General features: G+C 36.5%; 2 protein-coding genes and 1 long non-coding RNA gene across 7 annotated transcripts; 2 read left to right on the forward strand and 1 right to left on the reverse strand.

Annotated features, from left to right (window-relative positions):
* The first annotated feature begins 6,255 nt into the window (after positions 1–6,255).
* Positions 6,256–12,991, forward strand: LOC112153465 (cilia- and flagella-associated protein 100). 4 transcript variants are annotated; one of them, XM_036214115.1, is made up of 15 exons: positions 6,257–6,849; positions 7,708–7,788; positions 7,861–7,952; positions 8,062–8,269; positions 8,347–8,411; positions 9,570–9,733; positions 9,807–9,887; positions 9,953–10,122; positions 10,448–10,517; positions 10,755–10,782; positions 10,856–11,010; positions 11,158–11,287; positions 12,283–12,485; positions 12,571–12,664; positions 12,864–12,991. In XM_036214115.1, the coding sequence occupies exons 3-15, from the start codon at positions 7,863–7,865 to the stop codon at positions 12,987–12,989; spliced, it is 1,584 nt and encodes a 527-aa protein (XP_036070008.1). In that variant the 5' UTR covers positions 6,257–6,849; positions 7,708–7,788; positions 7,861–7,862; the 3' UTR covers positions 12,990–12,991. The 4 variants fall into 4 exon arrangements, with proteins under 4 accessions (XP_036070007.1, XP_036070008.1, XP_024139473.1 ...); XM_036214114.1 differs by having other exon boundaries at positions 6,256–6,849; positions 7,708–7,952; XM_024283705.2 differs by lacking the exon at positions 7,708–7,788.
* LOC118599297 lies at positions 10,726–13,972 on the reverse strand. The gene is made up of 3 exons (XR_004948599.1): positions 13,834–13,972; positions 12,260–12,441; positions 10,726–11,269 (listed from the first exon to the last, which is right to left on the reverse strand). It is a non-coding gene; the product is annotated as an uncharacterized LOC118599297 (long non-coding RNA).
* Positions 13,881–22,225, forward strand: ap1ar (adaptor related protein complex 1 associated regulatory protein). 2 transcript variants are annotated; one of them, XM_024283706.2, is made up of 10 exons: positions 13,881–14,012; positions 15,409–15,457; positions 15,542–15,568; positions 15,812–15,837; positions 15,916–16,012; positions 16,178–16,276; positions 17,471–17,532; positions 19,024–19,097; positions 19,224–19,346; positions 19,862–22,225. In XM_024283706.2, exons 1-10 carry the CDS (start codon positions 13,942–13,944, stop codon positions 20,131–20,133), a joined length of 900 nt encoding a protein of 299 aa, XP_024139474.1. In that variant the 5' UTR covers positions 13,881–13,941; the 3' UTR covers positions 20,134–22,225. The 2 variants fall into 2 exon arrangements, with proteins under 2 accessions (XP_024139474.1, XP_024139475.1); XM_024283707.2 differs by lacking the exon at positions 16,178–16,276.
* The last annotated feature ends 701 nt before the right edge of the window (positions 22,226–22,926 follow it).

Raw genomic sequence — 22,926 nt, forward strand, 5'->3', positions numbered from 1 at the left:
CGCGAGGCTTAACTGAGTGGAAATGCTCACTAGAATTAACTGGACCGTACCATTCCTTACCAGACTAGACCGTACCAGACCGCTCAGTGGAAACAAGGCTTTAGAAACTTGACCCTGATGAGACTCACAACAGGAAGCAGAACATTACAAGATTGGGGCGGCCGTGGTGCAGCAGTAGGGCGGTCGTCTCCTGATCGGAAGATTGCGGGTTCAATTCCCGCCTTGCCCGCTCATGTGTCGAAGTGTCCTTGGGCAAGACACCTAACCCCGAATTGCCTCTGGTGGGAGGTTGGAGCCAGTGTTCGGCAGCGGAGCCACCACCAGTGTATGAATGTGTGTGTGAATGGGTCTGGGACTGTGAAGGGCTTTGGGCCTTCGAAGGAAGGTAGAAAGCGCTATACAAGTAAACACCATTTACCATGACATGTGACTAAAAGGCAGAATGTACACATTTACCCTCCCGAAAAGGGCAGATTCCAGATGCCCTAACACAGGGGTGTCTATAGCCAGACCTTGAGTGCCGGCCCCCTGCTGGTTTTCCTAAAATCCTAACTCATCTCTTGTTGACTACCTGGATCAGGTGTGCTTAGCCTATAAGGACCTTCAAAGAGGTTGGTTGGAAAACGTTTAGGACACCTGAAGAGGTGTTATTTCAGATAGGGATCATTGACTATTTATGAGAACTGGATTAAATGGCCCCTTCCTTTTCGCTTTTCAGACAGGAATTACCTACTGGATCAAAGAAGCCAAAATCCCATAGACTTCTATTGAGAAATAAATAACGATTTCTTAGAATAAACATTCTTGCTCTGATGCCTTTTTTCTAACATTTTCTTGCTAATCCAATTTTTTGTAAGGATATTTTATATGTTGAAAATCTGACTGACTAGAGTTGTCATAGAAACGATGATTCGGACCAAGTCATCGACAATTTCTGGTTTCAGCAAGACAACATCTGTATTGTCAAAAAATAAAATAAGCCAGAAGTACGCCATTTTTTTATGGGTGATGTCACATTCACTTGGTCCAGATCTCATTTACAGTCAATGTTGTCTATAAAACATTTGTACAAGTTTCATATTCTAATTAATACAGATTTGTGTTGCTTTTTTGTCATTATTCATCAATTTAACCATAAAATGCTTCAGTCCAAAGATTAAGTCTCTCCCTAGACAATCATGTGAATTTGCAGCAATCATCAACGCCAAAGAAGGTCAACAAAGAAGGACAACCCCAATGGGAAATGTAATATTTGTTTTAGGAATATTTTTGCCCCAGCCACCGTTGCTCACCTGGATCAGATGCTTTGACTTATTACAGGCTGTAAGGACCTTTGGTGATCAGAGTTTCATGCATTTATCTGTAATGCTCTGCAGGAGCTTCCTAAATCACAATAAAGAGACTGCATTTTTCTGGGTTAACTGAATATAACTCTGCACACACGGACTTTAGAAACAATTAATTGTAAAGGATGGACCTTTACTTTCAACGCAGCAGACCAGCAATAAATCCCATGATCTCTTTAATCCCAATTGAGAGAGAACAAATATTAAAGTGGTCGTGGCAGCAATAAAGCCTGTTATCATCATCCAAGAGTAAATTAATTCAGATTTGGAGCATTAACTGGTTTTAAATGAAGTTAATTTGTGGGCCAAGGTGAAAGAGCTCATTATCCTTTGTCATTAGAGGTTTAGTCCAGGAGGTGGATTTCAATAATTATCTACCGTCTCTATAGCAATTAACTTGCCAGAGATTCAATTCAGTTTACAGTGAAATCTGTGAGATTAAATGGATTCCTATAGTACAGTAAAGGCAACACACTAATGGGGTATTGCGCTGCCAGCAGAAATACCAGCAAATGGTTTATGCTGAACATACAGATCAGTCCAAATAATACTGTTTATGCTCAAGTATTTTCTATTTTAACAATCAGTTGTTTCGGTTTCAGATGTCCTTTTGCTGGAAAAGTGTCACCCATCCATCCAAACACAGACTGCATTTTTCTCCAGACAAGAACAGCCATCTGTCTAACGACATTTTAATTGCAGCAGGATTAATTCTACTGGGATCAAAGCCCACAGTCATGGACTGATCCCCAAAATATTCTGCTGTTTATTCCAAATGACAGTGGAGCACAACGTTCACATGTTCTGGAAGCTGCAAATTTAAACAAAGAGTTAATTCATAAGAATCGGAGCTGCTAATAATAAATTACAACTGCCGTTAATAGATCTCTATAGACGTCAGGCAAGAAAAATTAACAGTTCGATGTTTGTGGTTCATTCTGCCGTACAATAACTGGTTTTAAATTATGGATTGTAAATGGCACAAAAAAGATTTATGTTAAATACAAGAAGAAGGGGAAGACAAGAAGGGCAAATCTAGAGCACAAAACTATTTTAGAAAAAGGCAAATAGCATCCATCCATTTTCTGAATCCCTTTCAGTATCATGGGGTTGGTGGTGTCCCAAACTAGGTGGTGGAGGACCCGAAATGCAATAGAGTGACAGAATGACCCAACCACCTTGGACCCAGCAGGGGAATTTTTGCTGCAGTGGCAGCAAAAACACTTCTCACAAGAACACAAGGAACCAGAGGGGCCGGGAACTCTGGCGGTCATAGAACCGTAGTTACATACGTAACTTTTATTCACTGGACTTGTTTTTCTTTTGTTTCTCCATGTCCCCTCCAGCCAAGGGTTTTGTTTTGGGGCATCTGGGATCCACCCATTTGAGGAGGGGTACTGTGAGGATCGTGGACTTTGGTTTGGTTTTTGTCAGTTATGTTATGGGTTTTGGTCATGTTCTGTTTTGAATTGTTCCTCAGTCAAATCAGTCCTGATTCACAGCTGTCTTCATTTCACTTGATAACCCTCAGTCTATTTAAAGGGTAACCAAACAGGACAGTTGGAAGCTGACTCCACCCACAGTCGGAATTTGAAAATCCAGTCAGAGGAGTGAGGCTGTGGAACGGGAGTCTTGGTGACTGTTATCACGAAATTCCGCTGTAATACTTCAATTCAACCTGTAGGTGGCAGCAAACAGGCGGTTTTAGACCTCTATTTTTAGTATACAAGTTTCTTTTAAATTGTCAAAAATTGTCAAAATTTTTAAAGCCCCATTTATACAGGTAAACAGCCCAAAAAAGTTAATTTAGGTTTTGGTTACCCTTTAAGTGTCTGGTTTTCAGTTCCTGGTCAGATCTGCTCTGTTCTGTCACTGTTTTGTTTCTCCATGGTTCTTGTCATGTTTAGGTATTTAATTAATGTATTAAATATTTAATTTCTGTCACCAAAGCTTGGTCTCCTGCGTTTGGGTCCTCCACCAACAATTCCTGACGGCTGGACTACGCTGTGGGGCTAAAGTGGGGTGCATCCAGAAGAGGTCGCTGGTCCTTCAAAGGTCGCCAAATGAGGAAATGGGGAAAAAAGAGAACTTTATGAAAATCTGCCAACGTCATTGTCTTAAAAAAAATTCAAAACGATCAGCTACAGCAATGATTTGTTCAATCTGACTTCTGTAAACCCTTCAAGAGTCATATTTAGTCCCAAAGGATGACCTTCAGTAATATGGAGAGGAATGATTGATAATCCATTACTCTGCCCTGCATCCCCACTTCACTTTGCTTTCATAGCCAATGTTCCCTCTTCTATAAATTAAGAGAAATGTAGACATAATGTCCAGAAAACCTGGCACAAACAGAAACAACAGACAGTGAAAAGCATCACTGCTGCTGAAAGACCTCCTCTGTTTAATCTGCTCTGAATCCATAAAATGTTGCTAAGCTTTTAAGCTTTTTTAAATACTCAATACAGGTTTGATTGTTTTTGCACTGAAATTAATGTTTTTTCATAAGCATATAGTTATTAAAAATTGTGTGACATCAATGGACATCCCTTCTATAAAACACATAAAAATAAAGCTTAACTCTGCAGATAAACTGATGGATTTGATTCATGCATGGAAAAGTCCCAGTTCACAGTCGGATTGCTAGATTGTTGAATTCTCAGAAACAGGAGTGTTGTCAGAACTGGGAAAAATCTGTACGAGGAGAACAAAACACAGCTTTTTTTAAAATCCGGACCCAATATCAAAGCGTCAGCAGTGCTAATAAAATTAGAAAAGCACACTGGAGCAGATGTGAGACGCTGTGAGAAGAAAAAACACATCATCAGAAGTCACAGCAGTTTTGTTAGAGGAGGAATCGTTTAGCAGCTTAGTGAAACAAGATGACAGAAGCTTGATGTTGGTTCACGTTTCTACTGTGAGCTTCACGATTCACAGGTTAGGCTGTAGTTTGAAATCATGCAAATCAAAGGTCGAACTGCTTTGTTCATCCAAAGAAAAGGCTTGTTTTGTAGAGTTGGTGGGAAAAATTACATTTTTCTTTAAATATTATCAACAAGAAGGCGTTCAGATCAGTTCTAACTCTAATTTAAGTAAACAAGAGTGGACAAAATACATACTTTTACATACATATAATGCTGCTTTTCAAATTCAAAATTTTTAAATAATTTAAAACGGATAATTTATATAATATTGCTGCTTTCAATAGAAGTCTTCCCTCCTTCATGTGCTCAACTTTTTAAAGTTTTAGTATTTTAAATCCAATGGTATGCACTGCAAAAAGTGAAACACTGGATCAATTAACAAAAGTTCTGTAATTTGTTATATCTAAATGTATTAGTTTTCATCAAATTAAAAATTTGAGTTGATGGTTAACTCAACTTAAAAATGTAATGCGATAAAAACGAATATTTTTTAATGTAACAAATTACAGAGCATCTGTTAATTGATCGATTGGTCCCTATTCCTATGAAAACCACTCTTGCGAATCAGGAATAGATTGTTGGAAGGCCACACCCACACAAAGTGGGGTCCAGCAGGCTCCACCTACTTTTATTGAGGGATCTGATTGGCCAGTTTATTACTTGAATAACTTGAGAAAAAAAATTAATAAAAAAAAGTTTTGGATGAAGAAGATAAAAAAGTAGGATTATAAAATATGTTAGAAACATATCAAAAAATAAATCAGGAACAGCAGCATTGGTTAGAGATGTAAAAAATAGATCAAAAATTGATCGAGTAACTGCAGTATCATTTGAAAACCACAGGTATGAACAAGATAATGTTGGTTAAAAGTCGAGATGTAAATCAATAGTTATATAATCGATTTCTAGAAACCTACAGTTTCTCTTTCTTTTTTGTTTTCTACCGTTTTTGTCTTTTTATGTACATGTGATGCAAACAAAAAGATGTCCAATCATAAGCTTGCTTCTTCCAAGTAAATTACTTGTATATTTGTATTTTTCAATTCTTATATTTGTATTTTTAGATTCTTATGCTTATTTTGTATTTCTGAACTTTTAAATTCTTATTTTATTTTCATTTTGTGTTTGAAACAAACAATACAAAAATACTTGAAAACATTTATCTGTCAAATTCCATACATTATTATTTATAGCTTTAAATACCATATGAATAAGAAATATCTAGATTTTAGCATTTTTGTGAAAGAATCAGACTGTATGGTATTGCCATAAAGTTGTCTGAATCCTTTATGTATCGAGATGCGTATCAAATCGTGTGAGGGGAGGAAAGATACACACTCCTGTAAAGAATGTATTTGATCAAGAATGGGTATTCTGACAAATACTAGTAGAACCAAACCTGTAAAAAATACCATTCCTTCAGAGGTCCAATCTTTGAAAAAAAATACAAAGAATAATTCTCAATTTGGTTTAATAAAATTATCTTATAGCAATAGATTCTGTCTCTGTTTGGTGTGACAGGAGCATCACTCTGTGGGTTTGTGGAAGAGGAAAACTAGTCAATAGAATTTGACAGTTGTGGTTTATAAAATGCCGCCTGAGTTGCTGCTGTCACATATGAACCCTAAAACCGTCTGCCTTTACAACAGCCTGACTGCATGGCAGCTTCAACTCTGCTCTCATTCCTGATTCCTGACAGCAGGTCAGCTCTGTTTTTCCCACCTCAGCCACTGGTAAACCCGTGGGATGAAGAAGAAAAACCTTCAAGACTCAGTCTATACCAGGTTGCTGAAGTCATATGCGAGTTTATGAAGTTTTTCTATGATGAAAAACACCAAATATTCACCATTTGAGATGATCATTTCCATAATTATTCATTGTTTCCAAGACGAAAGCAAAGTGCTATAAAAAAGAGAATAAAAAAGATTTTAAATGTTTTTGTTTACTCCTAAAAACACACAAGTTTTCACATCTGACTCCAAATTTGTGATGCATTTCCTTCAAAAGCTGAATAAAAATCAAGATTCCTCCTTTTTTAACGCTGCGTGCCCTTTGCTGCTGTTCGAGCCAACACTCCCCCACGTGTTAGCATTACTTCAACCTGACAATCTGACAGTGGGATTTCCTGCAAGCAAGAGTAGTGTGTGGGCTGCTCTGTGGAGCTGGGATGTGCAGGGTCATGTGCAAATGCGTTGGTGGCAAAATGTACAGTATTAGCTTCTAAGAATATTCAGCGGTGCAGAAAAAAGGCGAGATGTCCTGGCGATCAGAATGAAACACATGCTCTCTGGGTCTTTAAGTGACATCTTTTAAATCTTGTGTAAATGTTTCTTGCTAACATACTGAGTGTGCAAAGAGAGGATTACAAGAAAATACATTTTTTAATCAGTTTGTGCCATCTAGTGGTGGTTATAGGCACAGTCCCTCTGCTCAATGTGAAGGCAATAATTCCCAGGAGGCTTGAACGCAGCAGGTTACCAAGACAACAGTACACAAGCGGAGGCAAAAACATGCTAAAGAGGAAGAAATTGGACTCTCTTTCTATTCACTTCTTAATGGATCTATAAAGAACGTACACAGTAAGTGCATTTTATTGTAAAAGTCACAAGTTATTATAAAGAGAAAGCAACTACCAATTCTTTTTAAGCTATTTTGCCAGGAAGCAAAAAAAAATACCCTCAAAGTTGTAGACTTTTTGAATCAGAAAATAATATAAAGTATTTTAGCATTTTTTTTAATTAAGTTGAAAGAATACATAGAAAATACACCCCAACATCTTCCAGAATATTTGTTTTAACGCTTATTCCAAGTTATTAGGGATTCATTTGACTATCACAAAAAATGTCTTATTTTTTATAAGTGGTTAGAGCAATTTTTCATAGCCGATGTATGTACTATAGAAGCTCTCTGAAAATTATTATATATGTTTATAAAAAAAAAAATGTCTTAATCAGATGTGCTCTGTTCTAATAAAATCATTAAAAGCTGAAAATTGAGTTAAAAAAACATATTTTGTTCACTTAAATCCTAAAAAGTAACTAATTAGTAAAGGCATGCTAGCCATTTTCATGAGAAAGATAGTTTAATTTTAGAATTGCAATACTTTATGATGGTTTGCAATAATTTAGACACAATTAAACAAGCATTAAATTATTATTTTTTATTTTTATTACATCAAATCTGAAAATTGTGGTGTTTAAGGGTTGAAAAAAATCATTACAATAATGTTTGTATCATGAAATTCATCACTAGGACTTACCATTAACGTTAACGTTAGAAATAATTTGACTTTTTTGTGGGGTTTTTGGCAAATCTGGTGCTTTCTTCAGAGAGAACAAGTTCCTAACAAATGTTCCAGCCTGCTAAGATTCCCTAATATAGATTGAAGGAGCACAAATGATCATTAGTGTGTAAATATTTTTTGTATATGTTTTTAGGGAAGGAATCAGTGCTAACGTAAGCAGCTTTATGCAGTCAGAGCCTCATATTGCTGCAAGATCTAAAAAAAAAAAAAACAGGTAATGAGTGAAAAATCTTGAAGTATTCCAAGAACAAATGATGAAATTACTTTTATTTTTTTATGTTTGCAGATATGAGGAGAACACAACGGAGCCCGTTTCAAATCCCAGATGATAGCAGCTTTTTTCAGTTTGGTGCAAATGAAAGAAAAGAGCAAAAAGAGGTTTGCATTTGCTAAAAAAATAAAAAAAATAAAAACAGCCATAGATACTCTGTCCAGTTTGCACTACAAGTGAAAGATGGATTTCACTGTTAATACTTGTTCTGTTTAGGAGATGCGTAAATACCTGGCATTGCCAATTGGAGAGAAGACATCCCACGCTGCAAGAATGAGAGCCAAGCTGAAGAATGAGCTGGTGGGAGAGCCGGAGGAGGAGGAAGAGGAGAAAAAGAGGACTCTGAAGCAAAGCAAGAGTAACACGGGAGTCACTAAGCAGGCATCTGGAAAACGGGATCTGAAACTTTTCCCGGTGAAAAGGGGTAAGAAGAGGAAGCGAAGAGATGATCGCCTTAATAAAGTGTGACGTAAAGTCAACCACTGTGCTCTCTGTTAACAGAAAACATCACAAAGCAAAGCAAATATGAATTCATCTCCATGGAACGACAAAAAGCTGTTTTGGAGGTGATTCTTTGGCTTGTTTTTTCAAGATTTACGATTGTAACCATTTTGTTTAAAATAAATCTAGATTCTCAGCCAGAAAAAGTTGCATTTCTTTGCATTTGAACTGGAACAAAGACAAAACAATAGGAAGACACACAATCAAAAGACAAAGATATTCCTCTTATTCAAGCCTGCTTGCAAAGTATTGATGTGTTGATGGGAATTATCCAGAAAAATTTGCAAAAGAGCAAAAACTGTGTGGATCCCAAATGATCATCTTATAGCTCTATAGTTTGTGAGATTCATGGCTTTTGTGCGTTATTTTTGCTGCATCCTGCAAACATATTGAAAAAAAATCCAGAACACATTTAGATCATAAGGATGTCCATGCAGAAGTGAATGTGATGTAAAGTGGATTGCAGGCAAACACATATATTCAAGCGACTGACTTTTAACATAAAGTGTTTCTGTTGTGGTCCATGGCAAGCAAAGAGGGACAAAATTAGCCACTTGTCTTAAAAAATTGCCGCTTAAAGACCCACTCTGATGAAAATGTTGTTTTTGGTGTTTTTAAAATGCATTTATTTAATGTTGGGGGACATTTATAAGGAAAATTAAGCTTATACTCGCATTTTTGAGTCTTTTTTATTCAAGTTGTTGTTAATTAGGAGAAGACCAAAAGAAGTCATTTGGAAAAGAGCTTATTTGTGATGCGTAATTGATCAAAAGATGAACAAAGTGAGTCTTCAACTTCTCAAGACTTTACCTTTTTGTGCGTGGAAATCATATTTTGTGTCACATTACTACTGGGGACTCTGGTCTTAAGATGTTAAAAACTGATTTTGGAGTTTTACCTACAACAGAGAGGTGGGAGGGGCCTGATCAGACCTAACCAATAAGAAAAGTGAGATGGAAGTTGGTTTTATCCATCGATCACCTTGATCTGCTGCAGGACTTCAAGCTGTGCTGCAAAAACTTGACAATCAACAAGCTAAAAGTTAGAAACAAAGAGTACATTCATCAGTGATTCTTTAGTTTGCATATAGTGTTTTTATACAAAATAAATGTACTACAACTACTCCAAGATATTGTATAGCAAACAAGAGAACAACAATACTTCACCTAATTAGGAAATATTTGTATTTTGTTTCTCTTTCTAACATTTTTCTCCTTTTTTAGTTATCTCTGATAGCAAAGCGGTCAGAGATTTTGAAGATGGACAGAGCCATAGTGAAAGAAGAGAAGCAGCTGAGAGAACTTGAGAAGGACATTGAGATGCAGAACCAGAGGTTTGAGGAGTTCCTCAAGGAGAACGAGAGAAAGTCCGTGGAGGCCAGAACCCTGTGAGTGATGATGTAATGACACAATAAATAAAGATTTGATTGTGACCTGTCTAACTAAAACGCTTGTTTTCAGCTTTGAACAGGAGGACAAATTAAAGCAGGAGAAGAATGCTGAGATTAAGAAGCTCACGGCAGAAATAGGGATCATAAAAAGGTGATTTTCTTTTACGTTACTTCAAAGTTTGATGCACATAATTGATTCATTTTTTCTACTTGTAGAGAAATCTTTGGGTTTGAAGAAACCCTGATGGACTACAAGCGATACAAAGACTTTCTGCACCGACTTTCTCCTCCAGAGTGGCAGGAGGAGCAGAAGTTAAAGGCCTTGAAGGCTAAAAAATCCTCTGATAAAGATAGAGAAGAAAACCAGGAGGTGACGCTCAAAAATGGCAAGTACTTTACAAAAATATACGCAAAACACAAGTAAAAACTGTCAATTGAATTTCCAGAAACAGGTTGGGTTGATGGTCAAAATGCTAAGATGGTCACCAAACCTGAGCCCCAAAGAGAAAATGTTCTGAATAAAATTAATAAGTATTTAATAAACAGCATAGACATTAAAGGATCTTTTTGTTATTTTTCTTAAGGTAAAATGGCTAAAAGATGAAAAATATCCAAATCTGCTTTGAATCCTCTGTCATATTTGATCCATACAGAGAAGAAAATATTATAATTGTACTTGTTTTATCTATTCTGTCATTTGTTTGAATGCAGATGTGGAGAGGAAGCCGTCCAGTTCAGACAGACGAGAGGCGGAGCTCTCATCGGCTCACCTCAGTGATGCGTACGGCACATCCGGCACCGTCACTTAATTCTAGACTGTTTATTTCTATGTCTCGCCTGACTGAACTAATAATGAAATTATCCAACCTCACCAAAGGAAGGAAACATTTTCCAAACAAAATAAAAAAATGCTGTTGATAAAAATAACTTTAAAAAAAAACCTCTAAAAGAAGCGTCACGAACTAAACGTAATAATGAATAACTACCATTGAATAATTGTCTTTATTTGTAATTTCAGAGGCACTGATGACAGCTCTGACTATGAGGTCAGCTCCTCTTTGTTCATATCATAGCTGCTGTTCCTGCAGTGGTGGAGCTTGTCCATTTTCTATTTCATAGGATGATCCAGGAATGTACTTCACCGACCCCCAGCAGCTGCTGGACCTGATGGCGGAGCTGACCGAGCAGAACCTCGCTCTAATCCAGGACTCTGCGAGGGTGGAGGAGAAGCTGGAGGAGCTCCAACATGCAATAGAGGCCACGAGGAGAGAGATGTGAGCCCTTTGTATGACCTTTTCAGATCTCAGCTACTTATAGTTCATTCAATTCCACCTTCTTCATGTTTGCATTCAAATTCCAGACCTGTAAATGGAATCTGAACTTCCTCTTCATCACTTCAAAGCAATCATCTCTTTTTGCAGTGATGAAGATTACCTGCAGATCAAAGTGCAGATTGATGACGTGAAGCAGAGAAGAGAAAGAGAGCGAGCGAGAGCCGCCAAGCTCCAGCAGAAGGTTCAGCTCCACGTGTCCCTGAGCACAGAGGACCGGGTAAGAACATCCTGCAGGACACATTGTTTCAACAATAAAAGCCCCTGCACACTCAGACGTAGTGATTAGTTCATTTTAGTGCATTTTAAATTAGAAATGAGAAATTAGAATTCAGAAATTAGGAATTAGAAATTAAATTTTAATGTTAAATTCTAAATTCAAAAATTAATTTAATAATAATCACTTAACTTAATTTTAATTTTAATTTTAATTTTAATTTTAATTTTAATTTTTAATGATTTATTTTTATAATTTTTTATTTTTTTATTTCTTATTTACAATTTAAATTCTTCATCTTTCATTTTAATTAATATCCTATGATTTTTTATTTTTTACTTCAGTTTTTAATTTGAATTTTTAGTTCTTCATTTATCACTTTTTGATTGTTTTCTAGTTATTTTTCTTAATTTTTTTATATATTTTTTTATTTCCCTGCATAAAACAGTGTTTTTTTGCTCCACAGTCCAAATTCTTTTGAAAAATTGTTTGCACATAACATTTAATCAGTAAAGAAAAAATCTGTTTGCATTTCAGTGTTTTAAAAATTTGAATGTGTTTTTTCTAAATTTTTTTGTCTTCTTGAATCTTTAAAATATTTAGAATAGATTGTATTTTTACAGTCATATAATAGTTATTATACATATTCAAATTTTCATTCAGTTTCAGGGATTTTAATCATGTTGTGTAAAAAAAACAACCTTTGTGAATTTAAACATCAGAATTTAGAATCTGGTTTATACTTTATAGTTCAATGTTCTTATGAGACATTTCAAAATAAAACATAGTTTTTTTCCTTTAAACAAAAGAAGTCAGGAAGAATTAATTCTCCACCTTCTTTGTACAAACTGTAATTCTTTCCAAAATAAAATCAGATTTTATTTAAATCAGACATGTTCATAAAGTTGTTCTGTTTTGTTTTAACTTTTTGATGTGCGACCACCACTGAAATGCTGAAGTAAATACATTGCTTACCCAAACTTTTGTCTATTTTGGAGGATGCGATGTTGGATGCTCTCGGTGAGAAAGTGGCAAAGGTCCACCGGAGCTGCGTGGACGACCGTATGACCAACCTCAGCACCTTTGAGAAGGTGGCTGACATCGAGAGTCGCATGCTGTCACTGCTGGAGGGCCTGGAGAGCATCCCTGGAGAGACGCTGGAGAACATGAGGAAAATCAAGGAGAGTGAGAAGAGGACCAGGTGAGGCTTAATCAGAATCTTCCTTCTGAATGCTGTTGTGTTACTCTGCAGACTCGTGCAGCTTTGTTCCAATGTTGTGTTGCAGACAGCGTGAGGAAAAGTTAAGGGAGCAGAAAGAGAAACAGGAAGAAAGGATGAAGAGATACCAGGAAAGATCTTTTTCTGACTCAAAGAAAAAGGTGTGGATACTATTTTTTCATAATAAATGTTCTGTAAGGGAAATATTCAATCAGAATATTTTCACTTTCCAACATCCAGCACTTATAAAACCTTTAGAATCATATTGCTGTCTTTTACTCCAATATAAACTCTATAGCTTCTTCTTCAGTTTTAGCTTAAATGACTTATAGCCGAGGTTAATTGAGCCTTTTCTTCCAGAGTGGGAGAAAGCTTGTGCCCAGATGCATGCCCATTCCACACAAGGTCAAAGTCAAGACTGTGGAGAAGAATCCTGCTGAAGATGAGATCCATGAGTATCTCTTTGGTTCTGACCACACCGATTAGAAGAAAAAAAACTGAACAATAATAAAAAAAGTAAAAAATGCTTGTTTTCCTTTATTTATCCTCCTATTCTTGTTGAAACAAAACATTGAAAATACTTGTTTTTGATGTTCCTGTACATCCTTTCTCAGATACCTCAGGTTTCCAAGTGTTTAGGAGTTCCGAAACCTATTTAAGATAAAGTCAATATTAGTCCAAATTAGATACTAATAAATATTAGTCAATATTAATATCCCAGTAAGTGTATTTATCAAATAGTGTAGATAGTGGATTAATTTCAGCCAACATTAACCTACAGCCTGCAATAACTTACATTTTCTCCAAGAAGTTTAGCATATTAAACACAGACGGGACAATTATAAGCTTAATTGCTAAATTAGCATTCTTATTTAGCAGAAATTTAAAAAAAAAATGTGAAAAGTTTCTACAATACCACTTAAACACATGACTTATTTACCAGCTATGTAAATGGTAAATGCAAGAAAATGTGAAACATTAATATTGAGTTGTAAAATATTACGCAAGGGATAGAGACACACTAAAAAAACAGGTTGAGAAATTTAAATTTCTATGGAATATTTGTGACATATTAAGAAACAAGCACAGTTATGTATATTTGATTCAATTTCTAAAGAAGACACGCCTAATGTGTCGAATATAAATAGTCTTGTATCACATGCCAACTCTATTGTCACAATGAAGTCCTCGATTCACACTCCAAACCAGGTGGTGGCGGTAATGGGCCATTTTGTTGTTTGCTCACCACGATATAAACAACACACGAAGAAGAAGAAGTTTTCAAGACTTTCGCATCAGACGGTAGATGGCGCTGTGGAGCCAGACTTACATCAGCTGATGAAAGAGGAAGTTGTTGTAGAAAGATGTCGCCTTTTTATTGAGCTCCAGCAGATGCCGGGGGGAGAGGGAGCCGATACAATCAACCCCCGACAATGCGATGGGTAACTGCTGGGCTTACTGCGTCGGCCTCTTTCGGAGGGAAGCCAGCAGGATCCAGCGAGGAGGCGGGTACGTGTTAGCTAACAGCTAGGGAAGCTAGCTAGCATCATTTCAGCCCGCGTGAACTATTAGAGTTCGCTCGATTCTGCTCTGGAAAGACGCTTAAAGGGGCGTTTGGAGCCTGGGAGAGATGTCATGGAGGAGCTACAGGTACAGCTGGCTGTGCGCTAGCGGTCTGCAGGCAGGAATCGAGACCCCACCCCTACTGTTGACAGCTCGGACAACAAGTGCAGCCCTGCTGCTATAAACACACCATATCGTTTTTAAAACAAAACCCTGAATGTTGTATTTTTACCTCCTAATGTCAAAACTGTCTCTTTCGGTGGGTAGTTCTAGACACCAATCCGGACATGAATAATGTATGATTTCTGTCTGGATGTCCTTTCTTCTCTGCTTCTGTTGCTTTTGTGTCACAATAAAGAAGAGGGTGGACTAAGAGATAATAGTTCTTTATTTAAGGAGGCTCTGTTTGACCGGAAGTAGTTACTCATCTGTGATTAATCCTAAGTGGCTTTCCATTTTTGCTTTGTAGGGTGATGTTTACATCTAAAACATCTTCTGTGTTCACTTTTCAAATATTTTGGGGGCTTTTTTTAGTGATTATAAACTTAATAATGACTTAAAAAAAAGCCATCTGGGCCAGTTTCTTACTGACTGAAACCCGGTAAGAGCCAAAAACTTAACTGTTTACAAAATAAATGTTATGTTTTTATGGCCATTAACTCATTCGTTTATGAAATGTTGCATTTAAGGATGTACAGTTAATGAGCTATAAAAGTCTTACAATTTTCACTTGTTTGACTTTTGACAGCAGCACAAATTCCTTTTCAAAATAAAGTACGCCCTTTGTCAATAAGATCTTTCAGCTGCAGCCGATTTACTTGAAGTCAAACACATTTTCTATCAGTAGCACCCTCATCCTTCAATGTAAAATTGACAACATTAGTGTAGCAACCAGTAAAAGACAAATTTGTACTTGTTAATGCAATAATATACATATTTTAAGAGCCCACTCTGGTGAAAATTGTGTTTTTAACATCATCTTGTGGTCTTTTTCTGAAAAAATTAAGCATTTCTTAGTTTTTTCCTTTGCAAATTGTTTTAATCCAGGAGCAGACGTTCATTTTTAAAAATATATATTGTAGTTGTGACATCACCAGTACAATAGGCGGGCCACAAGCTCCCTGCTCGACTCCTTTCTGATGCATCCACTTACAAACAAATAGATCCATGTGCGTCTTTGTTTTCCTTGTCTGAACTGGAATCTCCTCTCCTCAGCTCTAAGAGCCCATATCATAAGACTCTCTACACTCCTCTTGGATTAATCCAAAGTTCTGCTAAAGTTCTGATGTCCGTTGTGGTTGACCCACTGAAATGTAACTAACTTTTGCTCTGTTTTTTTCAGGTCAAAGTACTTCAGGAGCAGCACCACAGGGGAACATTACACAATAGAGGTCCGACTCTTGCATTGAAATGTTATTTAGATGCTATATTCTTTTATCTGTAGTGTCCTTCATTTTGTTCTTATATCTTTTCAGTTTGACAATCTGGTAGAAAGCGATGAGGTAAGTTTATATTTATAATGCTTTTGCTATCAGAGAGATATTAAAGGAATGCGTTTGTCCTTATCTCTGTCACTGCTCTAAAGCCTAATAGCTTTATTATAAAGTGCATTAAAGCAGGAGCGCATTCCCATTGACTCCAGATTAATGAAGTTTAAGTTCTTTAAAACCCTTCAAAAATAATTACATCTTCTCAACATTCATTTATATCTTAATACACTTTGTGAAATGATTCCTGTTTTGCAGGCTGAGAGTCCACAGCCATGCCCAAGGTGAGAACTTGGACTGAATTTAATTAAATCTACTTAAAGAAATGTTTTAAGCCTTTATGGTTTGAACTTTTTTATTAGGCCTATAAGTGAGGATGAGCTGAAGAACCTCAAAGAACATCGTTATGCTGCTATCTCAGACAAGCAAGTCCTGATAGACCGAAAGCTACAAGCTGACGTAAGTTTCCAGAAAGGATCCGACTGTTCGATTATCGGCCCTCATCGTCTTCTGTTCCAGATCTGTTCCGGCTTGCCTTTTAAGTTGTTGCATTGCTTCTTATTTTATGTTATTTTTGTTGTGTTAATTTTCTGTTTTGTCTTTGGTTTTGTTATTTCTGCTCAGTTAGAGGCACAAGAGGAGAAGTTGAGGCTAGAAGAGGAGGCTAGAAACGCTGCCCAGCGTGAGGCCGCCAGGCTGGCACGTGAGCGAAAACTGAAGGAGGTGAGGCGGCACTAAGCGCTCCCTTCTGCCAGTTTGAACTTGATGCTCGGCTAAAGCAACTTCTCCTCTGACCCACTGTCATGTATATGGAGGGGGGTTCAAGCATTAAAGTTCTCATCATTTTGTTTTCTGTCACATTTTCATCTATTTTATTATTTTCTGTTTTTAAACTCCATTCTTGTTTGGTTTTGTTGTCCAGTCACACATTATTTTAACCTTTTTATTAGTTTGTTTACTTGTCTGCAATGGATTAAAACAAACAAACCTGCACTTCAGTTATTTTTATTTTATTTACCCATTAATTAATCAGGAAAGTCCCATTGAGATCCCCAGATCTCATTTTCAAGAGAGTCCAGATCACAAGGCAAAATACAACTCACAACATTTTATACAATTAAAACATTAAAACATTAAAACAAGTGATTTCATTTCTAGCAAGAATAGCATCAACCTGTGGCAAAGTTGTAAGGTGTGGTCGACTGGATTGTTCTCTGTAGAAAATTCTGGTCCTTAGGAGCCTGAAACTAACATCTTACCTTAAATTTAAGTCATTATGTGCCATACAAAGATATTTTTTTTTTTCATATTTACAATCTGATCACATTGTAAAACAATAAAAAACATGAAGGTAAACATTTAAATAAGTGTTTTGATTTTGTAATTTGAAGTATAATAAAGTGAAAATCAAAAGAGCAGAGCTGTGTTAAAACTAATGGTTAAAAATGTGCCAAATATTTGAAAAACATCTTAAAAATATCACAATTTTTAGCCTAAGTATGTTATTGCAGATAATGCAGGAAACTTTTAGATATTTGGGAAACTAGAGACTTTAAAAAAAAAAGAAGTGTTTTTTCTACATTAAATAGTTAGATCCGTGTTTTCCAACCAGGTTGTTCTAAAGAGCATCAGTTTTTTTATAATTTATACACATTTTCTATTTATATCCATAAAGAAAAATAAAGTAAATAATTTTGTTTACATACAAATTTAGTTTAAATCTGATGGATTTTTTTCTTTTAAATTGGAAACTCATTTTCAAAGCAATATTTAAAAGTTCCTAATGAGAAAAATATTAAAGAAATTAAGACTTCTGACTACAGCATTAATCTATATTATATACTATGACTGGAAAAAAAATTAATCTATTTATTTTAGTTAACCTGTCGTGTTAATCTGTGTTTTTTTATATTACAGTTGCCTGCACAGAGGACGCGCGGGAAAGCAGACGGAGCCAGCAGTGAAGCCCAGCAAAAAAAGTAAGTTTGAGTTCATGATGGAACAACAAAAAACTGAGGAAACATTACATTCTAGAAAAAAAATCCTTCAGGAAACAAATGTTCTGAGTAAAGATTGTTGGTTTGTATGAGGTTAAAAAAAAAACAGACTTTCTAATTAAGTAAAGAAAAGTAGGCATAAAATTGGTAATGTTAGGGGGCTGTAAGCTAGTGGGAGAGCCTGTAAATCAGGCGTGTCAAACTCAATCGCACAGGGCCCCAAAATCCAAAACACATCTTCAGTCGTGGGACGAACAGGATAAACATTTATTGAACTCTCTAAAACTAAATGTTTAAAACTTTAAAACCATAGCTTTTTGGCATAATTATGAACTAGATATTTCATTACTTGTGATAATGCTAGTGAGAACACTGTAAGCTGAATGTGGCTGCTGAAGATGCTAGTGCTGATAGCTGAAGATGCTAGTGCTGATAGCTAAAAACACTGAAGCTGAAAGCCAGCTAAAATATTAGCTAAATGGGAAATTAGCCTAAAAAAAGAACACCTTAGGTTAGCCAAAACAGCTACCATGAAACTGAAAAAAGCTAAGCTTCAAAATAACCTAAAAACTGAAGAAAAGCCTAAATTAGCCAAAACAGCTAACATGTAGCTGAAATATTAGCTAAACTCCAAAATAGACTTAAAAATATTAGTAAATGGCAACATAGTCCAAAAAGCTAACAGAATGCCCATTTTTAAAACCTTAAAACTGTAACTTTTTAACATAATTATCAAAATGAAAAGGCAGGAATATTATTCCAGAATATATATATATATATATATTGTTAAAATTATTCAAGTTAGAAATCAGCGCAAGCTAACATCTGTCCATTAATAACAATAGAATAAAATGATCTGGAGAGCCAGACACAATTACACGGATCCGGCCCCCCGGTCTTGACTTTGACACGTGCTGTAAAAAGATGGGTGACAGGAAGTGGGGGTGGAGTTGCTGTGTCATTAGTCCCACAACTCGGGCAAATTTCTAATGAGCTCCTGCAGAAACGATGTCCAATAAAATGACAGATGTTTTTAGATTTTGGGTAAAAACAGCATAATCATGATGTAAAGATGACTGGAAACGCTTTGATAATCGATCAAAAGATGATTGAAGTGGGACTTAAACAAGACAGGTGTAAAAGTGATTGAAAGTCTTTTGGTTTTCTATAGTTGGGCTGTTTTATATTAAAGTAAATGATGACTGATAGTATTTATTTTTTTTTGCATTAGCAATCCACCTAGTGGTTCTTTAATGAACTTACTTGGTTCCTATGACTTCAGTTTTTGAACTCCCTCAAAGCAAAAGTCACGGAGTTGCTCCTTGTTCTCCCCTCAAACCTCTATTCCAGCTCAACTCCTGAAATCTCTGAATTCCACCTCTTTTTACAACGTTGCTGAGCCGTCGGCTTGTTTTAGCTCTGTGCTTTAGGAACGTGTTTGAGACTTGTTCTAAACATGGTCTTGTGTTTCAGACAAACCTCCGGAGAGGATTTCGATGTCTACCTCCAGAATGTTAAAGCCCAGTCTGAGGCTTTTAGAAGCAACAGTGAGTGGGCAGCCTGGCCTTTTATTATGAATTAAACAAAAGGCAAATGTTTATGTTGGAGCTTTTAATGTTGTGCATTAGAAGAATAGAGTTTGCTTTGCTATGATGGCTCCTCTTGTTTGCCAGGACTTCCGTCAGACACAAACACAGTAACTCCCAACACGGAGTACAGCTGGGATTTCACTACAAAGACCCGCTCCACCAACGATGACGGGACCTCTCTGGATCTGGAGTGGGAGGACGAGGAAGGTAGGGACAGCATACCCAGGCAAATGCTCTGGTCATGTGATCGGAATTTTGGCCCAATCCCGTAGTTTCCAGATTGGAATCAGATGTTGCATCTATTTTATTCTCATTATTATAATAAGTTATTTGTATGCCTGAGTCATTTCTAAGTTTATTTAGCATTAGACGTAAAAATAAAAAAAGTCGATTGGTTTCCAGCAGCTCTAATGGCCTAGTGGTCAAGTGTCCACCCTCATCCTGGAAAAATGTGGGATTGATTCCACACCAAAGGCTCTAAAAATAGCACCAACTCACTGTCTTTCATGCTGTCACAGCGTTAAATGTTTCCTCAGTGCTGCTGCTCATCTTTTCCGTAGATGTGACGGACAGCAAAATCAAAATTTATAACTTAAACTTGTTTTTGGTTCTGTCTGGAAGCTCAAAGTTCTCAAATATTTAACTTCAGAAGTGATCCGAGTGTTACGAGCACACGTCTCCTCCACCAGGCCTGACCTCCGTCCTCCTGCCTTTCATTTCAGGAATCAATCGCGCTCTTCCGGCGTGGGAGCGATCTCGAACAGAGGAGGACATCCTGCGCGCAGCTCTGAGACCCGGCGGCAGACCGCCGCACAGCGGGCCGACCTCGGCCTCCGAGGACTCCAACGCTCTGGAGTGGGAGAACGATTTCGTGAGCTCCCGCCCAGAGGACAATCCAGACGTGGAATTTGAAGGCTTTGTCAATCCCGTCCTCGACACTCCCTCTGAGGACGTGTCGGACGGCGGCCTCAGGTCAGACGTTCAGGACAGATAGTGTCCAGCACCAAAGGAGACATTTGCCGCGCCACATTACAGGTCACCAGCTTTTTTTGCCTCATTGAGCAGACGCGCGTTACCAGGTCCTCATGTTCTGTGATGAAACTGTGATGCTGCAGGAGTTTGGCGTTGATCTCTGCACCGCGATCCAGTGCAGCGATGATTTTATAAAAACTTGTTTTCAGTGCCTTCGTTTGCTGACCATTCAATGACCAATGAGAATCTCTAATGTTGACCTTAAACATCAGCCAGAAAGTGCTTCTTTTTTTTTTTTTTTTTACTTCAGTAGTGAAGCGAGCCGACAAAATAGAATCATTTGTTTCCCAACACAAAGGGACCAAATCTAATTAAAAATCCAATGTTATAAAATTACTGACACAAACAAAGAAGTTATATGAATGCTGAATTATTTAAAAAAGTGACTGAAAATCAGTTGAATCGTTGAGTGCACATGGATGTTTTAGTGGTATAAATGAGTGGAAATTGATCTGGGAATGTGATGATTTTTTTAAAGAATTTAATTAATTAAAAAATATGATTTACCTTAATTTTTATTTTAAAAGAAACTGTAAAACTTGATTTTTTAAAAATTGCTAAATATTGAAAAAGTTGCTACGTTTAATGTAAATCTATCGAGACGAGAACATTTATTGATTCATTTTTTTGCATTAAAGTTTAGTGACTTTTTTTGCAAATCTGCAGCTTTTTACAAAATTCATTTAAATCCACTTTAGACTTGCAAATGTTTATAAGGATTTGATTAAGTTGAAGACCCACTCCGATCATCTTTAGAACTATTTTAAATGGTGGTCTTTTAATTAGGATTTTTCTGTTTTTAGCAAAAGAAATAAAAATTTAGTTTTCTGGGACTTAGTTTCTGCAGAGCAGCAGTAGTTAATCAGAAATTCACCCCTAAATTGTGGGCTGGACCGTTGGCGTGAAGCGTCCCCGCCCCCCTTCCCCTCCCTGTTGCTGAGAGCTCGTAGCAGGGAGCTTGTGGCCCACCCATCGTATTTTCTAGTCATAAACATGATCTTTTTAAACTGCATTTCTGTCATCTGCTACTAAATCTCACAAATTTGAATGAAAAAATACCCAGAAATGCAATTTTAGGCTTAATTTTCCTCATATATGTCCTTCATATTCAGAAAAATACCACAAGTAAAGGTTAAAAAGAGCTAATTTTGATCGGAGTGGGTCGCTTTAACCATCACCACATGAAAACCTCTCTTTGTCAACTCACCGTTTTTATAGGATTTCATTTGTTTCGATGTAGCAAACACGTTTCTATTGAGCATTCCAGCTTCAGCAGCAGCAGAAGTGCAGGTTGTTAGGAGAGGATTTTGTCTCACTGGTCAGTTCTGGGGCGATAACTGAACTGTGGGATTTAAGCGTTTCCACTGAGCCTGAATTTGACAAAAAAGCTGTTTTCACTGCAACGACAACCACTCGTTTTTTTGGATTGATGTAAAGAATAATAAATACTGTAATGGAATGATGGGATAATTTAACCTGAAAGTTGGGCTCTTTGCTAAATTGAGTCAGCCTGTAAAGAAGCATTAAAACAGAGTTTAGTAGTGAACCATGTTGTCACTTGTATGCAGAAAATTAAGGAGAAAGTCAACTTTTCAACTATGTGAACATTTTGTAGGAAATAAATGGGTTCCATAGACATCTGGTTCATTGATTTCTTTGTTACCTTTGCAAAAAAAGATCATTTTTGTATTAATTTACACACTGAACTAAAACCATTTGACTGAGCTGCTGTGAAGAGAAGCAATATGAGGTGGACTGTGTTAAAAACATGCTAACTGCGATCTCCACATCAAGCTTCAGCTCTGCTGCTTTTTATTTACCTACTTCAGTTGTTGCTTATTGGAATGAGGTCTTTACTTATGTGTGTTTTAGAGTCATTTCCTTATTTTGTTCCTGTTGTTTTTGTGACATTTTCCTGGGATTTTATGTTTTTTTTTTCTTTTGACTTTTCACTGTAAATTCTGTAAAACAGAATGTAAATTGAAGTTGTCATGCCGAGCTTGAAATGAAAAATAAAATGTTCACACAGATTTACTTCTATGCCCTAGAAAAAATGTTATTTCTGTAAACAATAAACTGCACTCACTGCTAAAAAACTTTTATTTCTGCAAACAATAAACTGCACTCACTGCTGCGCCAAAAACTAGACTATTTCTGTAACAAAAACAACTCTGCCATCCATCACAGCCGCAGATTCGTTCCTTGAGAATGTTGATGTACTCCTGATGTACCTCGACTACACAATAGCACAGCAAACGTGTACAAATATAAACTGGGTAAATGCAGAGAGTATTAATTAATCCTAAATCTACTTTGGCGCCCTCTTGTGGCCTGTCTTGTCCTAGCATGGATTTCCCAATGCCAGCTTCTCTGAATCTTCTGGAAGAAACATGACATATTTAGAGTAAATATTTTAAGAAGAGTTTGGGGTTAAATTAACAATTCCAAAGTATTTTAATTATCAAGAAAAAGCAACTTAATTGTGTGTATTTAACACCAATAAGAGTTTTTGTTCAGCTTAAATATTTCAGTATATCTTTATTTTTCTTCAGTGTTATTGAATTTTCTATCATAGAGAAATTTACACTGAATTTAAATTGTTAAAATAAATATTTTTTTAATATAGATGGCTGTGTAACATGATTTAACTGTAAAAATGATTTATAATTAACAAGTCATTAAATGAACAATACAATTTAGGACTATAATACACACTTAAAGTATTTTTCATATTTTTATTGAATTAGGAAAATTC

Source organism: Oryzias melastigma, linkage group LG10, assembly GCF_002922805.2.
Source record: "Oryzias melastigma strain HK-1 linkage group LG10, ASM292280v2, whole genome shotgun sequence".
In the NCBI taxonomy this organism is placed as follows: Eukaryota; Metazoa; Chordata; class Actinopteri; order Beloniformes; family Adrianichthyidae; genus Oryzias; species Oryzias melastigma.

Bases quoted from the DNA above. Each gene is read 5' to 3' on its own strand.
- LOC112153465 (XM_036214114.1), top strand. From the start codon at position 7,851: ATGTTTGCAGATATGAGGAGAACACAACGGAGCCCGTTTCAAATCCCA. The intron at 10,518-10,754 runs GTACGGCACATC...TTGTAATTTCAG, and splicing joins TCGGCTCACCTCAGTGATGC to AGGCACTGATGACAGCTCTG. The intron at 12,665-12,863 runs GTGTGGATACTA...CTTTTCTTCCAG, and splicing joins TTTCTGACTCAAAGAAAAAG to AGTGGGAGAAAGCTTGTGCC.
- ap1ar (XM_024283706.2), top strand. From the start codon at position 13,942: ATGGGTAACTGCTGGGCTTACTGCGTCGGCCTCTTTCGGAGGGAAGCC. The intron at 15,569-15,811 runs GTAAGTTTATAT...CCTGTTTTGCAG, and splicing joins ATCTGGTAGAAAGCGATGAG to GCTGAGAGTCCACAGCCATG. The intron at 16,013-16,177 runs GTAAGTTTCCAG...ATTTCTGCTCAG, and splicing joins ACCGAAAGCTACAAGCTGAC to TTAGAGGCACAAGAGGAGAA.